Raw genomic sequence first — 27,022 nt, 5'->3', positions numbered from 1 at the left:
CTCTGTGGTCTATATCACATTTACTCTTAAATATCCCTGAGCCTGAGTCGATTTGGGAGGAGTGATGTCTGGAGCCTCAGATTACTGCATCAGAAAGATGTGCGGCAGAGTATCATTCCCTTTTGATTAGAAAAATACACTTGTTGGGCGATGACGTGCCCGTGCAATAGCACACACACACAGACACAGAGCGACAGAACAAAGAGAAAAACAGGATGTTTGTGTCAATGAACTCTGTTCTTGCTTGTCCTTTAATTTAAATGCACAAAAATAATCCATCTTTGACCTTATTCCCACTATAATTTGCCCTATAATGAAAGAATAATGCACTGTCCAGATCTCCACCAAATGGCATGATTAAAAGATGAAGCTATTTAATGACCCAATAATTAAAAAATGTCTGATGCCAACAGGTGCGATGGCACTGCTCGGGCTGATTAATGCCAGGCCTCTGTGCCTTGTCTGGAGGGAGAAGGTTAGGCAGAAGGTGGCTTCATATTGACAATGTCTGCCAGCTTGCGCTCCACATCTGCAGGTAAGGGTGTTTGCAGGTAGGTCATCTTCTGTCCCTTATTATCCCCTGTAGATTTGTGTGTTTACTCCTTTTTTTCCTCCCCACAATGGATCCCTTTGGGGCTTTGCAATCTTAACATACAAATTGTTTCATAAAAAAAATTAAAGAAAGCCATCACAGTAGGGTTCCTTGTTCATTCTTTGAGAAAAAAAAAATCTTGTGGGTGGCCTAGAAACCTACATCCTTTGGTTGAAGCAACAGTTGCAGTTTAAAATTCTTGCAGCCGAGCATTGAAATGTCTGGACAAGCAAAGTGTATAAAACGTGCTCTAACGTCTCATGTTCACTTTTAAGATATAGAGGTAAATGTGCTCTTATATATAAAGGTATATGAAAGTAAAAAAAAAAAAGTTGTATTGTTGCAAGATCGCATGACACCTCAGTAGCATCCCCACTTCAATTCAAAAACATGTACGTCAGCACATTTGCCACAAACGCCTTTACTCAAAGTTCACTTGAGGGTAAACTGTATGTTCTCCACTTGTGCTCTCTATACCACCAGAGGGAGTATTCATCAGAAGGGGGGCGTACAAGTTAAACACTGTGATTCCACTTCCCTATGCTCAGTTTACTCTACTTTACTATGTATGAATTTGCAGTCAATGCAGCACTCTCATCTACTGAGCGACAGTCCATCAATCACAAATGTAAACCTGGTTTGAGATTTAGTGGGTCAATATAAAACATGATTATCATAAAGCTGCTGTTTTTCAGGCATGTTTTGTAATTTTTCTTAAGGTTGGAAAAGTTAATTTCCCTCCTAAGTGTTGACAGCATCATCATCAAATACTTTAGTGTTTCCCTCTACAATAACTTGGAGTCACTTCCATCTGCTGAGGAGACCGAGGTCCCTCAGAGTGTGCAGGACACTGTTGCTCTTGATGCTCAACTGCCTCGTGTGAGCCATGGAAGTGTGTGTGAGAGGAAGATGACATCCATCAAAGGTAACACCTCTCACCCACTCCTCACCCACAGCACTGTGGGAGCTTTAAGCAGCTCCTCCTTCAGCAGACTGACTGTTGCACCCACAGTGTCACCAATCACCTGTGCTTTTGCACAATCCCTCACATCCTGAGAATTATGCAACCCATCTGTATCAGTATAACCCTGCAATAATCCCATGCTACTGCACTTCCTGGAGTGAAAGTATATTGTGTGATTATCCTAATAATAGGGCTGGGTGCTGAGGGAAATAATGTAATAAAAAGTTTCAAGTCAGTCGATATTAATAATTATTGAGATACATTGTGGGTTTTAAACTTCTTTATTGACAGAAAACAGGCGCTTGTATTATGTCTAATATAAATGTTATTTATATGAAACCTTTACAATAATACTGTGGAACATTATATCTGGGTGGATATATGATGTTATACAAATGTTGCACAGACCTACACCCGATAACATGTTTAGTATTATTTGTCTTAAATGTTATTTCACTGCTTTTCTGAATTTTCTCAGCATGGGATTAATAAAATCTAATGTAATCTTATTTGATATGAATATACATTTATATTTAACATATTTAACTTGGGTCTTTAACCGCCCCCAAACAAAATATGTCAGATTGTCAGGCAGCAGCAGCAGCAGCACATTAGTCCAGTGTGTGACATATCAGCACAGTGACATACGGATGCCCGTGTGGCCACACTAATTATTGTCAGCGCTTGGGAGTGAATGGACTCGCAGAGAAATGCAACGTCCTGCCCTTCTACATCTTGAATAGTGGGAGTCATGAACCGCTGCAAGGTGACACGTCCTCTGATTTCAAGCGAAACTTCAACCTAACACACGCCGTGTTATTAATCACCATCTGAGGCTCCGGCTCCTCTTCTTATTGTCGGAGCTCGGGATCGGGACCGTGTTGCGCAGTGGAACGGAGAGAGGAGCAAGCGGTGGTGGTGGCGGCGGCGGCGGCGGCAGCAGCGGCCACTCCGGGGAATGTCGACTGGCCGTCAGTCTTGACATCGGCCTCTTCTGATCTCAGACACCAGCGTAATGGGGTAGAGTACACAGCCTTTCCAAACACTGTCACCGCCTGAACATGCTAGCTCTGCCCGTTGTCTTCCTCGCGTATTGTAACTTTCGCTGCCCCCCCTTTTTTCCCCAAGCCAGTAACAAAGTTCCCGTTAGCAAGCGCTGGTTCGCTCGCAGATGTGTGCGCTTCTACGGAAGCGTCGCTGGCGGAGTAGCCTAGCGGAGACATGGATTAGCAGCATGCTAAGTTAGCCGTCGTGGACCAGGTTGGCGCAGCAAAGTCTCCACTCTCACGAGCGCCGGGGTTCACGCCAGGGACATGTGTCCTCAAATTATCCCCCTCAACAGAGCACAGCGAAGCGGGCTCAACTTCTGACTTTCTACCCACATATGGACAATAAGCAGGGGTCTGCTCGTTAGCTAGCTAATCTGTCAGACTCAGCGAAAGCAGCATTTAAAATGTTGTTTTTCTTTGATGCTAACCGTGTTCAGTAATCAAGGCGACAGACTGCGTAAAAAGATACCTGTCACTTCAGCATGAGCATGTGCTGCTGTAGAGCCGCTGTAATACACTGGCAGCTTCATCAGTGTGAGTGTGACCAGCTTTACCTTCATGGCAGCAAACTATATGAAATGTCTCTTCACTATATTACACGTTTAAGGCACTTCCTGTTCCACTGTGAGACACTTGTGTGCATAAATGAGACAAAATAGGGGTGCGGGGAATAATATATATATATATCACGATATATCGTATTATTTGTAGTCGGAAAAAAACGTTTTATTCCCCACTATCATTATATTTCTACCAGCAACAGTTAGGAGTAGCATTTACCAGTAACAGTTCTGTTTATCAGTGTGAAAAGAAATATTTTTTCTGCTTCATTTAAAGCATTCATTTCAATATAAAGGCTCACATTTATGCTTTGAGAGAATCTATTCATGTTGGCCCACCTTTTCTTTTCTTACAGCACTAAATCAAAATTGCATTATTGTATTGTCATTATCATTAACTATGGCAGCTAATTGTAGCAGTTAGGGCTGCAAAGATTCATTCATTAATTGTCAAATTTTGTTGTTTTTAGTTTCTTTGCTCCATGTAACAAAGAAATAATTAAAGTTGAATAATTTTTGTTTGTGGACAAAACAAGACATTTGAGACCATGATAATTTTCAGGTTTGGGGAACGCCAATGAACCAAACAACTAATCGATTAATTGAGGAAACAGTAGACGGATTAATTAGTTGCAGCTCTAATAGCAGTTAATTTAAAAATGTCTCGTTTTCATGAGATTAGGGCTGTATATTGGCAAGATTATTGTGATTCAATGCATATCTCGGTAAAAGTAACTTAAACTATTTCCATAAAAAATATACAGTTTTCTTTGTCGAGGGAGAGGAGTGGAAGGAAGGGGGAAGAATAAGTCAACTAACTAAAAGCTGCAGCCAACCAACCACTGAGGAAGAATCTTTTAATATCAATACACCACTTTGCTGTAATGAAATATGACAATATTTTAGTGCATCAATATGTTCTTACTCCGCCTCATATCACAACCTTTAGTATCTGCCATTACCAAAATCAGTCTAATATCAGTCATTTTAAGCTAATAGCTGCTTGCAATACAACCATGCTGGTGAATTTCTACTTACTTAGCTTGAACCAGCCATTTCTAATAGATATTTCTCGACTGTGTAACAGATATTCTTCCTCCATAAAGAGGAAATAAACAGCTCACAACAAATGTTGTTGCTGCTTTTAATTTACTTGGATCATGTTCTGAGTTCACGTTTCCTTTTTCTTTTTTTTGGTACCGCATAGCACAATGGCATGGTACCGCTTTTTCGTGTCTGATACCAATATCCCAAACTTGAGTATCAGCAGATACTGATACTGTTTAGGCTTTTTAAACTATAAAGCTGTTAACAACACATCTGTGCCATTTCAAGCTATTTCAAAGACATAATTCTCCAACAAATATTTTTCTCCCATAAACAATAATTCAGCAGCCCACAACATGACTAGGCTAAAATGCTGTTACTGATTTATATTTACATTTTTACACTTTTTTTGTATAGTGCAGCATGCGATATATAGAATTTTTGGATTGTATGAGATATCCGGTTCACTATTTTTACCAGTATTGGACCGATACTGGGTATTGTATAGGCTCATCACTAATACAGCACCAATACCAACTACCACTACTGAGTATTGAATTAATTAAGTGTATGGAGTATATTTACAGTTGTGTCTTACCATTAGACAGCATTTTTTAAGGGCTAGAAAATCGTTTGTAAATGGCTCACTCTCCTCCACCAAAGTCCACAGAGAAGGACTTAACTGTTTTCACCAGGCTGATTCATGAAAATGGTGGTGTGCTTGGCAAAGTCAGTGCTGATAACATACACGCACACTGAAGAAAAGCCCAAACTATCATCTTTTGATATTGCAAGAGAATGAAAGGGTTTTACGCATCAACAGTGACACAAATAGGTGGCATGAAAGTGCAAGTAATTCTGAGGCGAACTGCAAGTGTGATGCAGTAAAGCAAATAATTTACAATGACCAAGAAAATAAATATTCCTTTCACAGGAAGATACAGGTGGTGTCAGCATCTAGTGGTGATGAGTCATTTTACTCTATAAAAGGGAAGAGAACAAAATGATCTGGGTATAACCAACACTGAAAGAATTTGGAGAACTTGGGGCCCGTCCACACGTGAATGGATAAAGGCGAATACGCATTGTTTTGTTATTATCGTATCGAAACAGAGTTTCGGGAGGCCTGAAACTGTATTTTTCTAAAATGGGTCACAGTGGTAAGTCTCAAAACGCCGCCCTTGCATTTTCGCTTAGACGCTGAATATGCTACTTTAGGAAAGTGATGATGTCATAGTCCCACCTCTCTCTTGCACTTGCATTCACTGTCCCGATCTTTGTCATCGTTGTCATGATCAAACTCCTTTGTTTGCATATTGTTTGGCAGTGTAGCCAACTGCTATCAATTAAAAGTAATTAAAGTCATTCTGAAAAGACGCTGGATATCACTAGAACTCAGCCTGAAAAGAAAAGAAACTGAATTGTAAAATAAGACAAGGAGGAAACAAAACCTATTTTCACAGACGCTATTTTTACTTGAATGAATAGATTAGTGATTGATCCGCACACAGTCAGCTGCACTGCATGGAGCTTAAACATTACCTTTTCACCAGTTAAGGACAGACTTTAAGATGGGTATCGCACAATTTGAAGAATTGGCTGTGAACATTTGCTATTTAAAATCTTTTAAACGTCACATCGTCAACAACAAGCATTCTGTTTGTGTAGATGTGTACACGTTGGAAGCAAAAAAAGCGGCAATGTTACTCAGTCAAGACCCTTTGCTGATGCGAAAGCTCACATTGACTAGATACAGGCTCAAAAAAAGAGAGGCTGTGCCATGTCATATTAAGCACCTCTGTGTGAGAAACACGATACAAATAACCCACTATTCTCGGGCCGTAAATGGATTAGTCCATTTTCCAGGAAAACTACATCTAGCTATTGCTACTGCTGAATGAATCGTCACTTACAACATCCTGAAGTGGTCGTTCAGGGAGAATCTTTGATTTTAAAGGTGAACATTAGTGATTAAAGCGTCCGATATCGATTGATAACATTCCCATTGTCTTTTTAGTAAGTAGTTTTAGTAGTTAGCCCCGAGGAATTCAACATTTCCTAAAATGAAAAAGGCGTTAAAATGTCAGCATCTTTGGGGGGGGACAACAGCAGGACACTGCTGCATCCCTCTGTGGACACTACAGCCTCTGCTAAATTCCATCATTTGTCGCTAAATACTCTTGGTAACTTCTGCAGACAACGACTGTAGAGCATTGTTGGATGACAGCTTACTGGAAATAGTCGGGCTGGCTTATTGAAAACCAGGAAGTGCATGTAGTCAATTAGTGAAAGCTAGACTTGCAGGGTTTTTCGGTCACCATCATGCTGTGCACTCGATTTCAACATCATAATGAAAGGTTTATGCCAAAATGATGTCTATGAATTAAGGTGAAGAGTAAGGAGCAGGGAGATACATTATATCTTCAGGTGTCCCTTTGTGTGTGTGTGTGGTCTCAGTCCAGTAATCTTATGGGACCCCATGACCCTGCAAGTCCACCCTGTTGAATATGATGTGATAATGTTGCTCTTAAAACTGTTCACAGGAAGATATACTGCAGCTGTTGGTACACAGTCTCTATGTGTGTGTGTGTGTGTGCGTGTATATCTATAATATCCTGGTGAGCTATATATAGCACCTAACAGAGTTTGCAACTTGATCTGAGTTGTCTTTCAGTGCTACAGTGCACCGTGCGATGCTTTCCACTGGAAGTAAAATAGCACTCATTTTTATAAAGGGCATTTTATAGGCCTTTGTGCACGCCTGATTTTTTTTTTGTGTGTGAATTGTCCTTAGAGGCTTGTAAATGAGGTTGTTGTGGATAATGAGGGAAAATTTGAATCCATCCATCTTGTATGTCACAGCTTAAAGGGCTAAATATTATATCGTTTGCGGTCCTAGTGTATGGATAGTTAAGGCAGGTGACATAATAATTAATGTACTGTTGCATGCTTTTACACCACAACTAGATGTTTATATTTGACTCTATTTCCTGCCTATTTGTTTTTGTCTCAAACGAAAATGGATATAGTTCTCCAGTTGAAAAGGGAAGTCCCATTTTGGAGCCTCAAGATTCTCAGTTTGACCAGCACCGTGACATTTTTTTCAACTGAAAGTTACAGATGTCCACTCATAGATGCTGTGCTTTATTGCCTATTTTCCTCTAAAAATAACTGACATCAAGTTCTGTTGAAAAGGTGAAACTAGGGATTGGGACACTAAACTCCCCAGGAACATATTTACTGACAATGCAAATCAACTGAGAAGTTGGCTCATTCTCCCACGGACCTGCATTTAAACTTCCGTCTACTTTTCAAAATGCATGACCACATCAGTTTATATATATATATATATATATATATACACAGTATATGAGCTTATTTGAATAAATAAGCATGCGGCAGCCACTGCTTGTCCACACAGACTGCTGCGGTGCAAGCAGAGACAGATTTGGTGAGCTGCTGACAAAGTGTTTCTTATCTGCTCAGGTGATCTGAGAACTTTGGGGTGAGTTACAGGGAGCACTCCTAAGGTGCGCTATGAAAGAATAATGTGATACTGAGAACGTTTCCACATACTGGAATACACTGAGACATTTAAGTACTGGACTAGTGAGCAGAGCGAGGCCCAGTTCTAGTCCCTGAAGAAAAAAAGAGATTAGAGTGAGCATTATTTGTGACACTGGCATTCTGGTTGGCATTAATATTATTGCGGTTCTGTGCTTGTCTTTTGCATATTTTTGCATCTCTCTCTCTCGACACTGCTGCAGGTCAGGAAGTGTGACCTAACACAAGGCATTTTGTGATTTTTAAAATGAAACCATTCTCATCTCTGTCTCTATCATGGCCCACCTATAATTTTCTGATGTAAACTGACGTCTCACCTACCAGTAACACAGTTCTTGTATGTACTTGTCTTAATGTGTCTGCAGGTCCTACATCTGCTGTTCAACTCCGTATCATTTATGGAAATTTAAGGGTCGTCCACTATTCTTCACTTCTCCTGTCGCAGTCACCCACTTCCTGCAACTGGGTCCATGGCTATTGTTTTAGCCTCAAATCCAAATGCAGAGAGAGAGCAGAGAGTTTTTTTGAGGCTTCATTAGGAGCGTACAATCTGTTACCATTTGTCTTTCGTAAAACTTTCAGCCAATCAAAAGGACAAAAAGCCCCCCCTTCTCAAAAGGTTAGTGTTTAACCCCCCCGTGGATCAGACTCTACAATCACCTCTTTCTTCAGTGATCTTGCCTACTACAGCTTTAAAACATTTACTATTTCCTCTCATTAATATCAACTTTACGTAAAATACCAGAAAAGTTGGCGCTTCTTGAGATAGCAGTGTGTTCATACCCTTAACTTAATTTATCGGGTCAGATGAGAACACTGCTATCTCAAGAAGTAAAGATGCAGTCTGAACCCACTTCAGGGTTTAAAGGAATACTTCAACAATTTGCATTTAGCTTTGTATTACTAGAATAGGGGTAGTATTTTTGAACAATGAAAAAAAGAGTCAAGAAATATCTTCATTCTTTTTTTGGTCACTTTTTGGTCACTTGGCCCGAGGCTTGAAACTGCAACGCTAATTCTGCACCCACTCGTAGGGGGACAGGACCTCATTCCCAGAATGTAAACAGTGTCCGCCATCTTTGCTAACAGTTATGCTAACAGGACCGAGTGTCACACATAACAAAGAAAAGAATGAAGATATTTCTCAACTCAGGGGAAACTGAGGTTGGGAAGCACAATTTTTCTAATACTAAATACTAATACTGCCCCTATTCTAGTAATACAAAGCTAAATGCAAATCGAGGAAGTATTCCCTTAACCTTCTGAGACTGCACAGATCTTCATCCCTGTTCCTGTTAACAAATTAAGTCCTAAATATGTGGATATGTCTGAGCTTTAGCTAAGAGTGCAGTTGAGTGTATCACACATAACGTCAGTTACACGGAGAGCAATCCTGTGGGGCTTTGATTCCATGATACTGTTGCCAAGTGGTTGTAGTATTTCTTAAATTTGACACAAGTGGGCCCGTGGAACTTAAGTTTGAAGTAAGTAGGTGTTAAACTGAATGACTCAAACAGAATAATGCAATAATCAAAGTGACCTTTTTCCAAATACAAACCCACAGAGTGTGAACACACGTTGGGTGATCGACAACGCCACAGTGACGCCAGATGTAACCCGACAAGTGTTAGTCAGTGGGTTATTTTGTAGTTGTGTGAGCTATATATGTATAACGTTTGAAAATGTTGAAAAAAAACAATATTATTTTTGTTTGAATGATTGTTAAACAAGGAGCAAAGAAACAAAAAAACAAGAAGCTGAAAGATTGTTTCAATTATTTTAAAACAACACTCAATAATTGAATGTATAAATATAATCTGCAATTAATTTTGCAACCACAGTAATTTCAGCCCTCATCAGAGATTTGATCCAAGGATGACATGTTTCATAAAACTAACATGAAATGTTTGGCTGCGACTGACTAATTATAGTATTTTCATTATTAATTCCAGTGCCAAATATTTACTCTGTTGATCAGTCCCATATTTTGGCTTAGAATGTTTTAAAACTAAAAAATAAATATTTTTTGACGGCAGCTTAAATCCTAACAATTTTCACATTATTAACATAGAACCATGGAAGCGGAGCGATATTTGGAAAATCGCGAAATAACTTTTTTAATTTATGCATTGATTGCGGAAAAGTGCCAAATGACTCTCTGGTGTGTGGATGCCGAATTTGGTTAATGCTTGTTTGTGCTCCGTGAATGCACAATAGTATGTTGTGTTTGTGAGGGTCTCGTGCAGCAGTGGGGCTTTAACAGTGTGTACCATTGTTCTCTGTACATTAGCACTGTGTGTTGCAGATGTGTATGAATTCAGAAACATGGTCTGTGTGGGATTCCACATTCAGGTGCTGCATCATCAGCACCTTTTATGTCCACTTTGGCTTCCTTGTCCTCTGCTTTTGTAATGGTACTGTTATATACAGTGTGAATGTATATGAAAATCACGTTTATTTGAAGGGTGGTCCCATTACAGAGAATCGTAGAGTGCTGAAAAAAAGTGCAAACAATGATGATCTGGAGGTAATTTCCCATCTTGTTTATTATCGGTTCCAGTAATTACATGTTTGCTCGTTTAATCCAGGCGAATTTCCCTCCTGGTTTTATTTAATCTCCTTTTCATCCCATTTTTAATCATCTTGTATCATATCTTCATCTGTCTACCTCTACAATTACTCTTTTTTTTTTTTTTTTTTAAACATATGACCAGATAATACTTGTTTAAATGTCAGTTGTGACATCTCTTCTTTCAGTTAAGGCTAAACTAGGGTTTGGTGTCCCACGGGTAGGTCAGTGTTTTTGAGCGATGACGCTGTGTACAATAGGGCAGCCAACACTTTTACCATTGATTATTACGTCATGGATTATTTTCTTGAATAATCCCAGAAAATTAAGTAAATGTCAATCATTTTTTCCCAGAAACTCAACATGACATCCTCCAATCTCAAAAGTATTCTCTTACTGCCGCAGAGAAAAGAAACCTGCATTTGTTCACACTTAATCTGTCATCATCGATATTGTTTATATAATGTATATAAACAGTCTTGACAACTGATTCATTGGTTGTCAGCTACTTGTCAATCAATAAATGAATTGTTGTGTACAGTCCATAATGGCCAGCAAAGGAACATCAGTTACAATTTTATACACTCATCTTTATGATTATCATCCAATGGAAATAACCCAAGACGTTATATCTGCTTGTTAGCACTGCGTGTCCTCTCCTGAGCAGACTGGGATGTGTGTGTGTGTACACCGAATGGCATCTGTCCATCAGCCGTCCTTTTTTCCATCTTGCCTCGGTGCCATAATGCTTGCCTTCTGTCTGTGCTAAAGCTGCAGTTTGATCTTCTTCCTTGCTCCAGTTGGCTCTCGGCCCAGAATGTGCTGGAGAGGATACAACCCTTGACCCTCCGCACAAAATGAGCCCAGTTGCTTCTCTGTCACCGAGTGGCGGCGACGGCGTGGAGTACGTGTCTACAGGCAGTCTTACCACTTAATTTCTCAATTCATATTTGTGCGGAACAGTAAATCCTGTGTAAATTGCATATGTATATCTACGCCTGCATTCCACTGGTCCGTCCAATCCACAGCACATTTGTGGCAATAAAAGCACATGTTGTTGCTCGTGGCTTCAAGGAATCAGCAAATCCTAGAGTTGAAGTATCTTCTTAAGTCACTGTTTCATTTACAGTTCATATGCTTCTCCTTGGTATGAAAAAGAAGGTGCGTCTCCAGCCGTGTTTGTGGAGAAAGGCCTGTATCATGAAAAGGCTTTGATATTTTCACTTTTTCCTCGACTACAGGCCTCCTCTCTGCACATTGCCTTCTGGTTAGCCTGTATTTACGCAACCCTGTGACAGGTTTTGTTGCCACAGCAACCAGCCACAACCCCCCTAGTGTGCAGGTTTTATTTTTTGGCTGTCACCTGTGTGTTGTCCCATAATGCACTGCAGTCCCCCCCCATACACACACACACACACACACACACACATACACACAACTGCAATGAGCAGATGGAAAAGGCAGCCATGCAGATCACAGACTGTAAACAGAGTCTGTATTATACCTTGCTTTTTTGGGGGTGGGGGGTGGGATCAAGGTTTCACATAATAGATTTTTGGACCGCCTCTAAATCCCTCTGATTTTTAGATGTTTGTTCAAATGGATGCTGACCTGCAGTAACCTCTTGCTACGCTTGCAGTCTAGTACATTCCCACAACACCAGGCCACAGAAAAACAAACTGGGTGTTGGGAGAATAGGACAAGCAAATGATTGAAGGAGGGGCGGGAGGAGAAATCTATTACAGCAAAGATTACAAAGAACCACGCATTGATATGGCTGTAAGGTTGACTGCACTCGCTAATCCGTGAACAGGGTTTCCCTGCTCGTCCTGTCAGCACCACTGGATTGCTCGGACTTGAGCAAAAAAACGCCAAACACACACACACACAAGCAAAGTGAAGTTCCAGTTGTGTCCCGTCATTGCCCACAGCCTCTGACGAGATGCAAACGTGCTCTTCTCCTGCTGAAAACACAGAGTTTTGAATCTCTTGCCTTGACGCTTCAACACTACATCATGTATCCAAGATTAATGGTATTTTCTCTGTTCTTAATCTGGAATCAGTTGCTACACGATCAGACACGGAGGGTCAGTACTTTCCTATTATTTTGATATTTGATTCCAAAGACTAAAGGCTGTAATTTATTGGTGCCAATATTCACTGAAAATAGCTGGTGGCTCACAGTGTGTCTGCGTGGATTCCTCTCAGCACTGAGGGCGACGGGAAGGTTGGCGTAAATATCATATAAGATTGAAGTTTGTCCTGCTTCTTTCCTTAGGCCACACTGTGTATGTGAGCTGCATGTCAATGTCACAGAAGATCTGCTGATATGACTGAGGACTAAAACATTAGGCTGAATTAGCTGCTATCTCCTTGACCTGAATTTTGTGACGCTATGGATCAGGAATTGGGGATTTAAACAAACAAACCAAAACAGTGTCGAGTGTATTGTCACTGGTAAGAAACTGAGCGGCTTTGGCAGAGTTTTGTCTAGGGAATTTTCAAAGTTAAACAGAATGTGAAACACGGCAGCAGTTACACTTCATGTGTGAACAACCGGTTGTGCACAAGATGCAGCAGATTAGCAACGCAGCCTTCATGAGCTGCACATGCATATGATGTGACCTAGGCGTTACGCTTCTCCCCCCCCCCCACTCCACTCCCTCCATCAGTTGTTTTGAATTAAAATCCCTCCACCAAGTCGTATAATTTTAACTGGCGGTGTTAATTGAAGACAGTTACACATTATTGGTCCCGGTTGGTTGAGCAGGGCCTCCGAGGCTGATTCGACATCTTAAAACATAGCAGTACTCACCCGTCATCATGTTTGTTGATTTTTCTAAAGTTGCTTGGCTTGCAAATCAATTCAGCTCCAACAACTGAGGAGAAAACTCACTGAACTGTTCTGCGGTTTCCTCAATTTTCGAACTTGGTGTTTTTCCTGTCAATTATATAGTGCAGTGATTTTAATTCAGTCAGGAACGGTTGAATGTAGACTTCAGATTTCACATAATACTTTTCTATATTTAGACTTGTTATGTACTCGGAGATTCATACTGTATTCCACTGTCCATAGGGCTAAAGCTTGATTGTAGCATTGTGGGAATTAATTTGAGTAATGAACATTCATTTATATTTCAAAGTTTCACACAAGTGTATATCTGCTGTAAATGGTTTTAGTAAACTAATTTTATTAGGCAACATTCCATTTTATGTCACTTTGTCACCTAATGTGATCATTTGGTAGCGTGGTCGTTCCTAAATCCCGTCATAAGAGTTAAAAGCTGTCACAATTAGTCACGGTCCACTTCAGAGTTGAATAATTTATTGTCAGAGGCCGACAGGTGAATTCACCACCAACAGGAACTTGCTGAAATGTGCAGCGAGTTCTCACTCAGAGGGAAGTGGCCGCTGGTGATAAGGTTGACAATTTCGGGGCTTGTTTGAAACCTTTTGGTGTGGACATGAAGGGTGTCATTACACCAGCCATGCAACCCACATTACAGAGTGCAACACAAAAGCAGGCGACTAAAAGCCTGTCAGAGGTGTTTTCCGTCTCAGTCTTCTTCTTCAGCGGGTTGTTTCAAAGCATAGTGTTACCTACATGTTAACATTTGTAGCACATGACATACTTGTATGAAGAGGTTAAGCTCAATTCAGGGGTCGCCTTCATGTGTTGGCTGTGTCTAAGGTCTGGTCAACGGAGGGTTCTCTTATCGCCCGAAGTGCTAACTCGCAGCAAGTAACGTACCACAGATATCTTCACAAAAGGTCAAGCTTTTAGGCATTTCTGCTTTTTAAAATGTGGACAGTTTGCTGTTGAATTGAGCTGAAGTGTGTTTATATCATGTTGTTGGCCACCATTTTCCCCTTGAATTGAGACACAATGAGTGTATGTTTGATATGGAACTTTTTCAATATACAGTTTTAGCACTATTTGGCTCCATAGTACCTCCTCAATATGGGCTTGGTCGCCATAGCACCGTGACACAAACTGGATTAAAAAGATTAGTTCAGTACTTCCTTCATCATCGGAGCGCTGAACTGAAATACGGCTGAACAGGCTCATGATCGCCGGCTTTTGTTAGTGCTGTCGCTAAATACACCAGACTACTCCGGTAAATATTGGGATTTATAGACATTTCCTTGCTAAATGTTAGAGATCAATGCATGTTTTAAGTCTTTCTTAACTGATCTAGTAACTAGTGACTCTTCCAGTGACGATAGTCTCTGACCAATCACTGGCCGGCAGTCTGTCGACGTCACATTTTTAGCATCGGCTCAGCTCGCTTGTAACCTTGCCAGAGCATGTACTAAAAAAAGTACCTGGTACCAGGTACCATCCCGGATGGAAAAGCAAAATAAACCAAGTGGAGTCGAGTCGTGCTGCAGGTCTGTCCGCTGCTGCCTGACGTATGTCGAAACATTTCATTACTCCGACTTTAAAGACAACAAAGTAAAGCAGCCTTTCTTCAAGTGCTGAGGAGAAAACCTGGATGGAGTTTTATTAAATTACAAATCTTGGGGAATACACTCTGTCTGAGCAGTCACTCCGGAGGATGTCTGCGAGACATCCTGCAGAATATTGATGATGCGATTGAGTGGAAACTGTGCTGTGCTGGTGAGAACTCATTTGCAATAAAGACAGACATTTCAGTAAGAAAAGGCCAGACAAGACCGCTCAAACATGGAAATGGGCATTTGCAGGAAATAATTTGATTTGGGTAAACTAGAAGTTAAAAAACTTATTAATTCTGTCTTTAAGTGCATAACTTTTAAACATCAACAAATGTCCATTACATTCAAACCTTTGTCGGATGACATTACACAACACTGATTAAGCCCATCAGTCCCACATGACTCTCACTGGTTTCCTCAAAATAGAGCTGTTTAGAAGTGAATTCTGCTGCTCTAAAAAAATCGTTCAGCGGTTTGACAGGATAAAAGCTTTTTGTCCACACATTCTCTATGCTGGCGCTGTATATGCACAAAAGCTCCCTCAGTCAGGTCTGGTAGTATTGCTTGACAAAGCCCATTTTTAGAGGAAGGAAGCAGCATACAAATTACGTTACACCATTTCTGTTCAAACGGGCAGAATGATCCCATCAACAAAAGTTACTTTTAAGAGGCTTTCTTGCACGTTATGTTGCCACATTTAGAAGAATTATTCAACAACTTGAAATTAAAATATCCTCCATTGAAACAGACTGGATGTCCTTATTACTGTATACCTTGCAAGTTGCAACTTTCCCTGGTCCCTTGAATTTATTTTTTTAAACGGTCCTAATTGTTGTGTTAGCCATGGCCTTGTGCTCAGTCCGACTGCAGAGCGACGGACTAATTTCCCCTCGCTGCGGCTTCATTTGCGCTGGCGCCATGTGCAAATGCAGTTTGCTACCAGCTGATGTGAAAAATTATCAACTGTGCACTTCGGTGTAACTGTGCGCTCACCGACGTCACACACATTACTCATTCATCAGCACTGTTAAACACTTTGGCCTCAGTGTTTACTGGTGTTGATCCGCAGAGCAGCGCTGTGGCATCTGTGTTGTGTACTCGCCTTCGTATTCCGTTCTCACCGCTGGCCCCGACTTCCCCGGGCTTGCTGGGTTCTAATAATACGGGCATGTTCTAAAAATACGGAGTACTATGTGACCCACTGGGAATAAACAGGAGCTCAACCCCTTTCTGTAAACTGACGCACACACAAAGTTATAACACCCGGCCCATTATTACGTGCAGTCACTGATCAGTTTTAGACTACAACATCCCAACAATTATTTCACCTGTGAAATAATTAGCAAAACATCTCAACTTTCCACAACTGAAAGGCAAATACCATTTGGTGAATATATGTCAATCATGTATCAACCCTCCATGCCTCACTCAGAACAGTGGTGTCCAATGATGCTGAAGGAATGCAAGGGTGTGTGTTTGTGTGAGGTTTGTCTTGCTTTGTTACGCTATGCACTATGTACTCGTGGTCCTAAATGTATTCGCTCTATATATTCCGTAAAGACCATGTGCTATGAATTAAAACTCATTGAATTATTTCCCCTAATTTATCTGGAGCAGTGATCAGATGTGTCTGACAAGGACCTGCTTGTTTCCCAGGCAACTTGTGAGCGAGTAAAAAGGAATGGAGAACATCTGTGTATTGGATACTTGCTAAGTGTTGTATTAACATCTGTCCGTCTGCTTTAACGACGCTAACTCCTGTCGCATTTGTCGTTAAAGGCTCATCATGAGAGTAACACATTTACTCTATGTTATAACGACAAAATAATGTTCACCATAGCGTTAATTCAGCCCACATTTTGCTTGTCGCTTCTGCATCTGGCCCCCTTGTTCTTTACCAGTTAGTAAAGTTGTTTCTTCTCAGACTTTCCCCGGGTTAAAACTGACCCGACATTGACATTAATGCATACATGCATTCAAAGACAAAAGAAAAACAAACAAACCCCTTCAAATTGTTATCGGTTCAGTCGGTTTGTACACACAAGTGAGAGAAAATCAAGAGAGTAGACAAAACACACCACATGCCCCCTTTGCCCATGCCTTGTCTGGCCCTTGACACTCTACAAAGACAAAGGATAAAAATGGACAACGACGTGTTAATTTGTTCACAAGATAAACACTTCATAAAACCACAACACTCCTCCCCCACTCATCGCACAAACAAAGCACTTTAAACGTCTCACAGACCTGAGACAGATGCTCACTGCTGGTGGAGTTGCCAGTATTATTGCTAAACCAGACCAACAGAATCAGAGAGTACGAAGCTGTGACTGAGACTAAAGCCATTTTCTGGGAGATTGGATCCGGGCATATATGACAAACGCAGTGGTTCGCAGTGGTTGGTTCGTTCAGGTTCACGACATTAGGGAGAATGTGTGGAAGGTGGTTTGGTGTGTGGCTGCAGCATGAAGGAGACGGGATGCTGTTCTGCTACAACACAACAAACACAAAAAGCTTGTTTGATACCACTTGATCTAAGTAAACCTCAATTATCTCTCCTATCTTATCTGAAGACTCCACAGTGGTGGAGTGAGACAGGGCAGAAGATTCAAGGAAGATGGTTTTTTTTTGTTTTTTTTTCCCTCTGCCTACGTTCTTTTTGCACACAAAGCTGCTCTTAGTCAGAGATGGTTAGACGAAGCTAGTTCTCAGTGTCTGTGTCCAGTTCAAATATTGACTGGTGAAAGTATCAAATCTGGTGTGTCATTGAGGACAGACTAAGAATTCTACCTTGGAATCGTTCGCTTTAGGGCTGCAACAATTACCTGATTATTCTTCAATAATTCAAACAAGCTTTCTGATTTTTCAGCTTCTTAAATGTGAATATTTTCTGGTGAATTTGCTCCATATAACACAGAAATCATTAAAACTGAATAATTTTAGTTTGTGCACAAGATGGGACCTTTAAGGAACGTCATCATTTCCAGGTTTAGTAAAAACCAACCAACATTTTCCAGACCTAACAAGAACTTGATTAATCAAGAAAATAATTGACAGATGATGAAAATAACTGATTAGTTCCAGCCCATGTTCACTTCAACCATAAAACTGAGTCAACAAGGCTGAGAGTGTAGTTTTCACAGCATTAGTGCGCGGACGTGCAGTAGAGACAACGCAAATAAGAGACACTGCTCCAGTCACTCTCCAGTCAGTATCAGTCCACAAAGTTTCCATTTTATTCAAATATCTGTCCAGAAAGAGAGATGACAGCAGATACATGAATGAATGAAGTTACTGTGAACTCAAACAATGTAGAATTTCCTATTCTAAAATCAAAACCAAAATGATTATATGTTAATCTGGACACTCGGGGAGGAGCAAAACAAAGTAAGCAACGTGAGTGATGCTTTCCACTTTCTTTGAAAATATAACTTTTACAGATTTAATGCAGAAGAAGGCCATTTTGCACCTCTACAAGTTTACCATTTGTTTGCAGGCGTTGGCTGCAGGGCAGGATGAAGATTGTTGTACATACTGTGTTTTAATGGCAATAAATTAGGCTCTTGAACTTTTTTGTGTCTGAAGAGTTACTTATTTAAACATACTGACAATTTAACCTCCAGCCACGCCAAAGGCATAACACAACAACTATTCTCCCATATAGAAATAAATAGCCCACCACATGACTCGGACAAAAATGCTGCTTCTTATTTAATTTTCTTCCACAAACACAGTTTAACTTTTTTTCTACTTTTAGCTTAAAAGAATTCCACACAGCTGACATGATTATTGCAGACTATTGCAGATTATTGCGGGTCACACGGCAGCAGGGGAACTTCAAAACACGTCAGTTGTGCTCGGCGATTTTTAGGGTTTATGGAGTGTCATCATATTTTAGCTGTGATTTTGACCACTAAACCATGGCAGTTTAATCGCCCTTGTTCATGTCCTTTTTGAATGTATCGTACATGACGGCAAATTACTTCTTGTAATCAACTGACACAAATATAAAGGTACACAAAGGTCATATGGCTAGATCTGGGTTTAACTCGGCAAAATGATAACACAAAATTATATTATTGTTATTATTTTATATGTTATATATTTTTAATTATGTTATAGTGGTGGTAACAGCCAGGTGGTGTTAGGTTACAGTGCTTTTTTCCTGGATTTCTGCATGTGCAAACAGAGTGGCAACCAATCATGGCATCAACCTTAAAAGTCTGAACTCATGCTTTGAAAAGCCTCTAGAAACAGGATTTGACCAGCACCGTGTTGATGTTTTGCAAATAGCAGTTCAGAAGCATCACCTACAACCAGGCTCCTATTGGACGGCATATGTGTGCCATACTTGGAGGAATACTTCACCGATTTGCATTTAGCTTTGTATTACTAGAATAGAGGTAGTGTTTTTGAAAAATCATTCTATATTAAGTATATTTAATTGCCCGTTTTCTTCTAGATGGGAACATGATTTCAGAAAAATGTGCTCAGGGTCCACTAATTTGGCTTTTCCTAATGACTGCAGCCAATTTTTAGAAATGATATATTGATCATTGATGCAGTCAATAAGTTTTTTGGCCCATATACAGTATATATACCTCTACCCGATACCAGTGATTAAGACTATTAAATACTTAGGATTTAGACACTTGAGTTTATTGTGGTATGAATCAAATGAGAAGTAGGCTCATTTTCCCATCCACTTCCAATCAAACAGACTTCTCTTTGCAACCGGTGTAGCCGCCCCCCTGGTGGCTATTCCATATATTTTAACTTCCGCATATGGTCTATGATGCAAACCAGACTATATGAGTGACAATAAATATCTACTGTTAATGATTGGTACTACATGCTTAAAATATGTTTATTACCTTTCCTTTCAGATAGTACCTGCTTTACTTCTTTGTAGTTTTAATGTTAAGGTGTTGGAAACAATGGAATTGCCCACAAATATGGTCAAATTCTGTGATTACACACATATTTAGGCTTAAAATTAAACAAGTACTATGTGACTTTTTATAAAGCTACAATATAAATGTATTGTCCCAGGCCTAGCATCAAAGTACTTGCCCTGCATTTGTCTTATTTTTTCGTGCCTATTTTTATCCGTCTTATCTGGAAAGGCATGACTCTTGTGTTACCCAACTTTGGCTCCAATTATGTATTTCAGGCTATAGGTAATGTGAGAAATGATCGACACGGTTTCTATTACATGGGCTTAACAGTAATTGGTCAGCTGCGAGTCAGCGTGTGTGCTGCCATGGCCTTGATTAGTCAGTCTGTGAACACACACCAGGTATGTGTGATTAGTCACAGAAGCCAGCGCCCTTTACATAACAAGCTAAACTGGTGTTTTCCAAACACTGTCAGTGTTATGCACTAGTGCACAGTGAGACCTCGGTCTTAATCAGGTTTCATGTATCGATCCGTCCGTCCATTATGTCTCCCTCATTCTGTTTCAGGCTGCTCGGGGCCTAAAGCCTTTACCACCTGAAATTGGATGAGAACGGTTTTGTAGACTTGGTTATTTTAATCCTCCAGTCCTTCCCAGCGAAGACGCACAACCACTGCGGGAACAGCGCATCGTGCCAAGTTTTAAAACCATTAGAATGAATCTAGCGTAGACCTTGTTCAGTGAGAAAAGCTCCAGCGTGTGAAGCCAGACGGAAAGCTGCAGCCATGTGCACATGAGCACTGAGTGGTAGATTACAAAATGAATGTTTAAACCTGCTTTGGCAGAAAGGGTTTGAAAGGATTTGGGTGTGTGGGTGGGGTGGGGGGAGGGGGGGGAGAAAGTGAGGGCGCTTGCCTCGAGTGACGTTAAGTTTGATTTTACAACCTTGATTTGTATTTTTTTATTTTTTTTATTGCAAGTTAATGGAACAGCAGCCAGGTTGATTTAATTAAATTCATCATTCAAATGTCATCATAATTAAGTACTAATCATTTCTCAAGATTAGTTGCTTTGTTGTGTTCGCGTGTTGGGGTCAGGAGATAATGAATGCAGATGACACCAATTAATTGTAGTCATGGTCCTTCAGCTTTGCCAGATTAATGGACACTGTTTTAAAAAGAAAAAAAAATGATGGCATCCCATTCAACTGTTCGTGATGTAGTATTGTACCCATAAAATTATTCAATTTGTGTGTGTGTGTGTCTTTATGCCATTGAATTGCGGTGAATGTAATTCGACGTATGATGACGGCAAAGTGAGAACAAATTGATTTTTATGACGCACAAATAGACAACACAAAGTACAAGTAGTCCTCAGTCTTTACGCAGTGACTGTTCCACCCAGTCGTCCTATGAATTTGCATATTAAATACAATGAAGATTGGTTTTATTTAATCAAGGTGTGTCCAGATCCCAATCTTAATTCATTATTTACCTTTTTATTCACCTTTTTGGCTCTTCAATAATTCTATTGCGGTCCTGAACCAGACCTTCGTTGTCAGAGGTCTGACTAAAACTAAACTTGTATAAGTCTTGGTTTTGATTTTTTTTTTTTTTATTGTGGTCACGTGTCTGCAGTGCCCAAAAACACTTTTCTCTGGCTGTTAAAATGCAAAATGGTTCTTGAGATATTTTCAAATGAAATGAAACAGTAAATCAAACAGCCCGGAACGTACAATAAGTTATTTCGTTTCTGCTGTGGAAATGTTTCTTAAAATAAAAACAACATGGGTTGTTGTGACTTTTTTGTTTAGTTTTAACAAATGATTAATTAAATACGATGACTAAATTAATCGCCAGATATTTTGATAATCAGTTTGAGTTTTTATTTTCTCTGATTTTTCAGCTTTTCTTTGCTTCATATAACAAAGAAATCATTTAAATGGAAAAATGTGGTTTGTAGACAATGATTTGGGAAACATTTTTCAACGTTTTCTGACATTTTATGGACCAAACAACTAATCAAACGATGAATAGATCATGACAATAATTGTTAGTTGTTGTCCTATTTAGTTTTATATAACCATTTTTCCCCACTGGTCAGAATACTCACTAACCTTTGTCTTTTGTCTGCAGTAAGAATACACTCACACAATGTAAAAGACATATTACCAGACGTAAATTCTACTAAACTTTTACACTGCTGTTGTGTTCACTGTTCTTAAATCACAGCTATTTCTGATGCAGAAATCAGAATGGCAGACCTTCGCCATGGAGCATAGTAACTGTTCTGATAGATGTGAAACTGCAACATTTAGCATGACAAAAAAACAACAATAGTGAAGAAAAAATATCCTTAATTCAGATATGCAACAAGAATGAATGTATTCCCCACCGGCTCATACCCCACCCCTCCAAAACGTTCAGTAATTTGATTGCAATCCTGCTACTGATCAAAGCAAGCAACCAACAAACGCTGCTGATATCCACCAGTGGCATTCACTGCAGATAGAGCTATCTTTTCTTAACTGTCCACTCAAAGGTCAGCGCCTCGCAACCCAATTAATCTACCTCCTCTTTTGTGTAACACAAAAGCAAGTGAGTCACACTTAGTCAACAGCAGGGATGTCTGACTGTCCCTGCTCGAGTTAATGAGTGATGAGGCCCTCAGTCAGAGAACAAGGCACCTTTCTGTGCCGACCTGAGCCGGCGTTAGTTAATGACTAATTGCAGCGCTGTGTTTACCATCACCTGTCAAGGTGAGTGAGTGGTACAGATGGTTTTGTAAGACTGTGACAGCTGACCTGACCTGACTGTGCGGGGTGTGCAGTGGTGAGAGTGTGTCATCGGCCAAAAATGGAACCCAGTGGAAATATTTCCACGAGATCTGCCTCATGTCATCCAAATATCTGGGGGAGATGTCTTTGAACAGGCTGCGATGGCTGGCTGTTTTGACCAACTATTGTTCCCCAACAACAGGTGTGGAAGAGTCATGTTGAAACCTGCAAATACTGGAGATCTGTTTAATGCTCTGTAACACGAGCGACTTCTCCAGTGTGTAAGCTCGAGAGAAAACCTGTGTACAACGAGTTTGTCGAGCGCGCACAAATTCCTCGACGCAGGGGAGACGCTCGCCACAGTTGCAGAGGTTAAAATCAGAAGCGTGGGGTTATGGACACGGGCAGGTGGTGTCAAGAGGGCGTCAGCTTGCAGCTATGGATTTGACCTCGGGAGAGAAGCCTTGTGTGTTCAGAAGTATCCTTCATTCTTAAAGCTGTGTTTACCAGAAACGGTGAGAGGACGCAGAGGCCCGAAGTGAAGGCCTCGTTTCACTTCACACTAAAAAATATGAGAACCTCTTCATTTTATTGAAAATAATGTGTCATAAATAATAGATTTTTGACTCTCTGTGTCTGTGTGAAACCAAGAGCAGTTTCTGTGAGAGAGTGAGGGCGGGAGGGAGAGCCAGGTATTGCTACAGACAGTGTTGTGGAATGTGTGGTGTTTTTGTGGTTTGTAAAGTGTTTTGCAGGGGGAGGGACCTTAAACACTGCTTAGCTACTTCTGAATTGCGTCACTCCCCTGGCTTGACTCCAGTGTTTGCTCTCTTGTCCCTTAAAGGGACAGTTACCTGTCATACAGTGTCTCTCTCTCTCTCACTTCTGTCTTTACTAAGGACATCCATATTGACCTCATGGGCAGACATACAGCACTGAATGTAATGGTTCCTCACTTGCTACTGTATCTTCCACCGCGGGTGACATGACTCTGTTGTTGTCCCCCGCAGGTCCTTGTGTGGTCAGTGAGGTGTCCTGCAGTGCAGCATGGCAGAGTGTCAGCTGAACATCTGGGTGAGATGAGGTGAGTTTTACAGACTGAAGAGTTCACTGACCTGAATCAGTATGTTGGCCGTCACCATTTCAGTCAGTCAGTCATTTCAAATTGCAAAATTAGTATCACTCCCAGATTAAGCTGGGGAAGCTACATATTTTTTGGCTTTACTGATCAGTAATTCCATAATAAACTTTGGTGACCTATGGTGGACGACTTTGACCAATCACAGGGCAAGTCAAAGGCAGAGAGAGCTCCTTATTGACTGTTCATCTTAGCAGCTGCATGTACACGTTCCTTCAGTGGTGAGGTTGCTGTTCTAGTATAACAACAACCTAATAATGAGCCTAAGGCTGCGTCCATAATACACACACCATACATCTCGTGTTCATATTTTTGTTTGACGACTCCAGGGCTTTGTTGATCTTTGGAAACGATGTCATAGTAGCCCACAGTTGCTTCCCGATTGGTTCTTATGATCTGTTACAAAATGCTCTGTTAACACTTACTTTCAGTTTCAGTTTCACCTCGTAGTTGGTCTTATAAAATAAATTGTCCGGCGTTACTTTTCACCTGTCGTTGTTTTGCATTTGTCGTGCTTTCTGAGACAAAGCAAATATGGCTTCCTGTTTACTCTGGTGTGCACACACCCAGTGTAACTGCATGGTCACATGACAGACATTTTCAGGACTATTAGTACAGACATGGATTGTTTTTGAGTTTGAGTTATATTGCTAGTCTGGATGCAGATGGTTTTTTATTCAAAAACAAAATGATTAGCATTAATAATGTAGTCTAAGAGAGATTCAGAATAAAGGACTATCTTATCTTATTTGGACCATAAATACAATAAAACAGAAAGATTATCCATCAGGTATCAAGTCTCTGTTTATGCTGATTTGGTGGGAGGGGCTTAGAATAAATAAAACCTGCGGATAAGGCTATTCTGTCTAGTTTTAGTCTAAAACACTGTGTTTTTTCTCCTTCTTCACCAGTGTTGGCTGTAAGAAATGTGAGCTCCACTGACGAAAAGGGCACAGCTATTCTCCGTACCGGGCCTCCACCACAATCACCAGCTAATCAAATGCTCCAAGACAGTAAACTGGCCAATCATGGCAAGCAGGGCACAGGTGACAGCCGATCACAAATACCGCCTGTGAACCAGCCGACTCAGCAGCAGGGACCTGCTGGTCACCTCGGTTCAAAGGGCGGCGGCGGGAGCCATGGAATCAAAACCAACCAGATTTCCTCTGGCAACCCAGGGCTAAAGGCTGTTAGCCAATCAGTGAACAGCACTGGAGGGATGCTGAAAACCAAATCCAAGCGGGAGCGGAGTGTCTCCATTGACTCTGTCGAATCAAGAAATGCCATTTCTCAAGCCCTGGAGACAGATGCCAAAGGAGGTAAGGCGTGCATGCACAGAAGCAACTGTGTCAGTGTCTGGGATGATGTACAAGAGACCGTGTTTCTGTTCTAAGTATGCAGAAGTTCACTTCCTTTATGTTGCTATCAGCCAAATCTTTACCCGAAGCACCATACATGAATTCACCGCCTCCACAGCAGGAAGTGAATACACGGACTGAGAGGACACAAGAGGTTCTTTTCTCTCTCGCTGAAAATGCCCTGACCTTTCGGCGAGGCATCAGAATTTCCCCCTAGCTTTTGATAGTTTTCACCTTTGGTGTGCGTCACAGTGGTGTTTTTCTGATGGCTGTCTGTAGCCCTCAGAGGGAGAGACGGGTCGTGAGATCATTACAAACTTAGTAAGACTAGAGAAACTTATTAAACAAGAGGTGAGAAAGTTAGAAAAAAGAAGCGAAGAAAAAAAAGATAGTTCCTCTTTGAGAGTTTCTGTGTAAATATTTGTGCTCGTGTGGTTCAGCACCAAGTGGTTGATTTGCATTTCTTTCCTGCTGCTGCTGCTGCTGCTGCTGCTGCTGCTGCCGCTGCCGCCGCCTATTTAGGCTTGTGTTCACCTGAGGCTTTAACTGCAGATGACATTAATGGGATTTATTGAAACTTATCTGGACGTCCTGTGCACCCGTACACACTCACATTCTCAATAATCAAGTTTTTTTTGTGTTGAAAAACAAACAAACTGCACACCTCTCTCCTCTGTACTGCATTAGCTTCCAAACCTGCAGAGATACCGACGGACAGTCTGATCAGGGGAAGCAAACAAGTTTCAATAGCTGACTTTGTTGTTAAGGTACACCAGTAACCAGTGGTAACAATAAACATTCAGAGAAAAACAAGAGGCCATCTCTGAGTGGAGGCTGCAGCCCTCCCTCTGCTGTCATCTTCTTTATATTGTCACTGCAAACTTCCTTCCTCCTTAGCATTCACGGCCAGGTTGCTCAAGTGCATGTAGCCTTTTGTTTACTTGAAGGCAGTTTTCTGCCACAGCATCAGTAATATGTTGAGTACGATTTAAAATTCAATTGAAGAAAAAACTCCAAACAGCACAAAATATATAGTGTCTTTTTTAAATGGACATTATGCGATAGGCTACATGTTGTTGATTACCGCATGTGTGTCTCCTGCCATCTTTCACTTCTTACTTTTAAAGGTTGTGAGAGCACTTTTACATGTATACTGAAACTGTTATGTCACCTTTCCCCTTCCAACAAGTATGGCCATACTGGACTCTCTGCTCACAACAAGCAAAGCACATTTGTAGAGAAAGTGGTTCAAGTTTTGGTGCATAAATATATGCTTTATTTTCCTAGTCTTCCAATGCTTTTTAAATACCTCATTTAGACTTATTTTTAGCTCATAGTCATGACATGAGCGTGGTATACAGCATTTTAATAACATTATATTATTGCTGGCAAACTAGAACCCTTAAAATTGCATCACTACATTAGAATCATTTGTAGGAATTAGCTTCTGGCTATGGAAAATAAGAGTGTTGCGTTTAGCCCATTAATTGAAGTTGTAAATAACAACTTTTTACACAGGTAAAAAGCCCTTAAAGAGACAGTATTGTGACAGTTGTTACATAAGTGTCTGTTTTTCTCTAGAGGGTGTTATGCGCAGTAAGCGACGCTGTGTTCTGGAGAAGAAACAGCCGTACAGTGGAGATGAATGGTGCTCTGGACCTGACACAGAAGAAGATGAAGACAAGCCACAAACTACGACTCACCGTGAGTCCACAGCAGGGGAAACACAGTGCACATTTGCAGCCATCTGAATGTAGCACACTCCTCACTAACAATAGTGTCATTGTGATCAGGTCTGTGAAGGCAGGATTAATTACATGTAGAAATCCCCTGCCATGTCTCAGTGTTATTTGTGCTCAAATCACCAGTTTAAAATTATAAATTGTCCCTTCCTGTTTTTTTGGATCCTGCACATACACTGAAAGAAAAAAAAGTTGGCTTTGTAAGCCACATTATCCCTCTCCATTGAGTTTACTATTCATGTGTTACAGCTCCATCTAGTGTTTAGATGTTGCCAAGACATTGCACTGGTGTTGAAATTACAAACCAA

General features: G+C 40.7%; 1 protein-coding gene across 3 annotated transcripts in view; it reads left to right on the top strand.

Moving 5' to 3' along the window:
- Positions 1–2,195: 2,195 nt before the first annotated feature.
- Positions 2,196–27,022, top strand: part of bcl9l (bcl9 like) — a 30,731-nt gene continuing 5,904 nt past the window's right edge. Inside the window, exons 1-4 of one of the 3 annotated variants that reach the window (XM_058633874.1) lie at positions 2,197–2,576; positions 23,487–23,560; positions 24,526–24,933; positions 26,554–26,676. In XM_058633874.1, coding sequence (XP_058489857.1) covers positions 24,615–24,933; positions 26,554–26,676 — 442 coding nt within the window. In that variant the 5' untranslated portion in view covers positions 2,197–2,576; positions 23,487–23,560; positions 24,526–24,614. Of the gene's footprint in view, positions 2,577–22,488; positions 22,992–23,486; positions 23,561–24,525; positions 24,934–26,553; positions 26,677–27,022 lie in introns of those variants that run through there. The other 2 variants (XM_058633875.1, XM_058633876.1) reach the window with 2 other exon arrangements.

The sequence above is a fragment of the Solea solea genome, chromosome 7, assembly GCF_958295425.1.
Source record: "Solea solea chromosome 7, fSolSol10.1, whole genome shotgun sequence".
Taxonomy (NCBI): domain Eukaryota; kingdom Metazoa; phylum Chordata; class Actinopteri; order Pleuronectiformes; family Soleidae; genus Solea; species Solea solea.
This window is presented reverse-complemented; position numbering and strand designations above follow the sequence as displayed.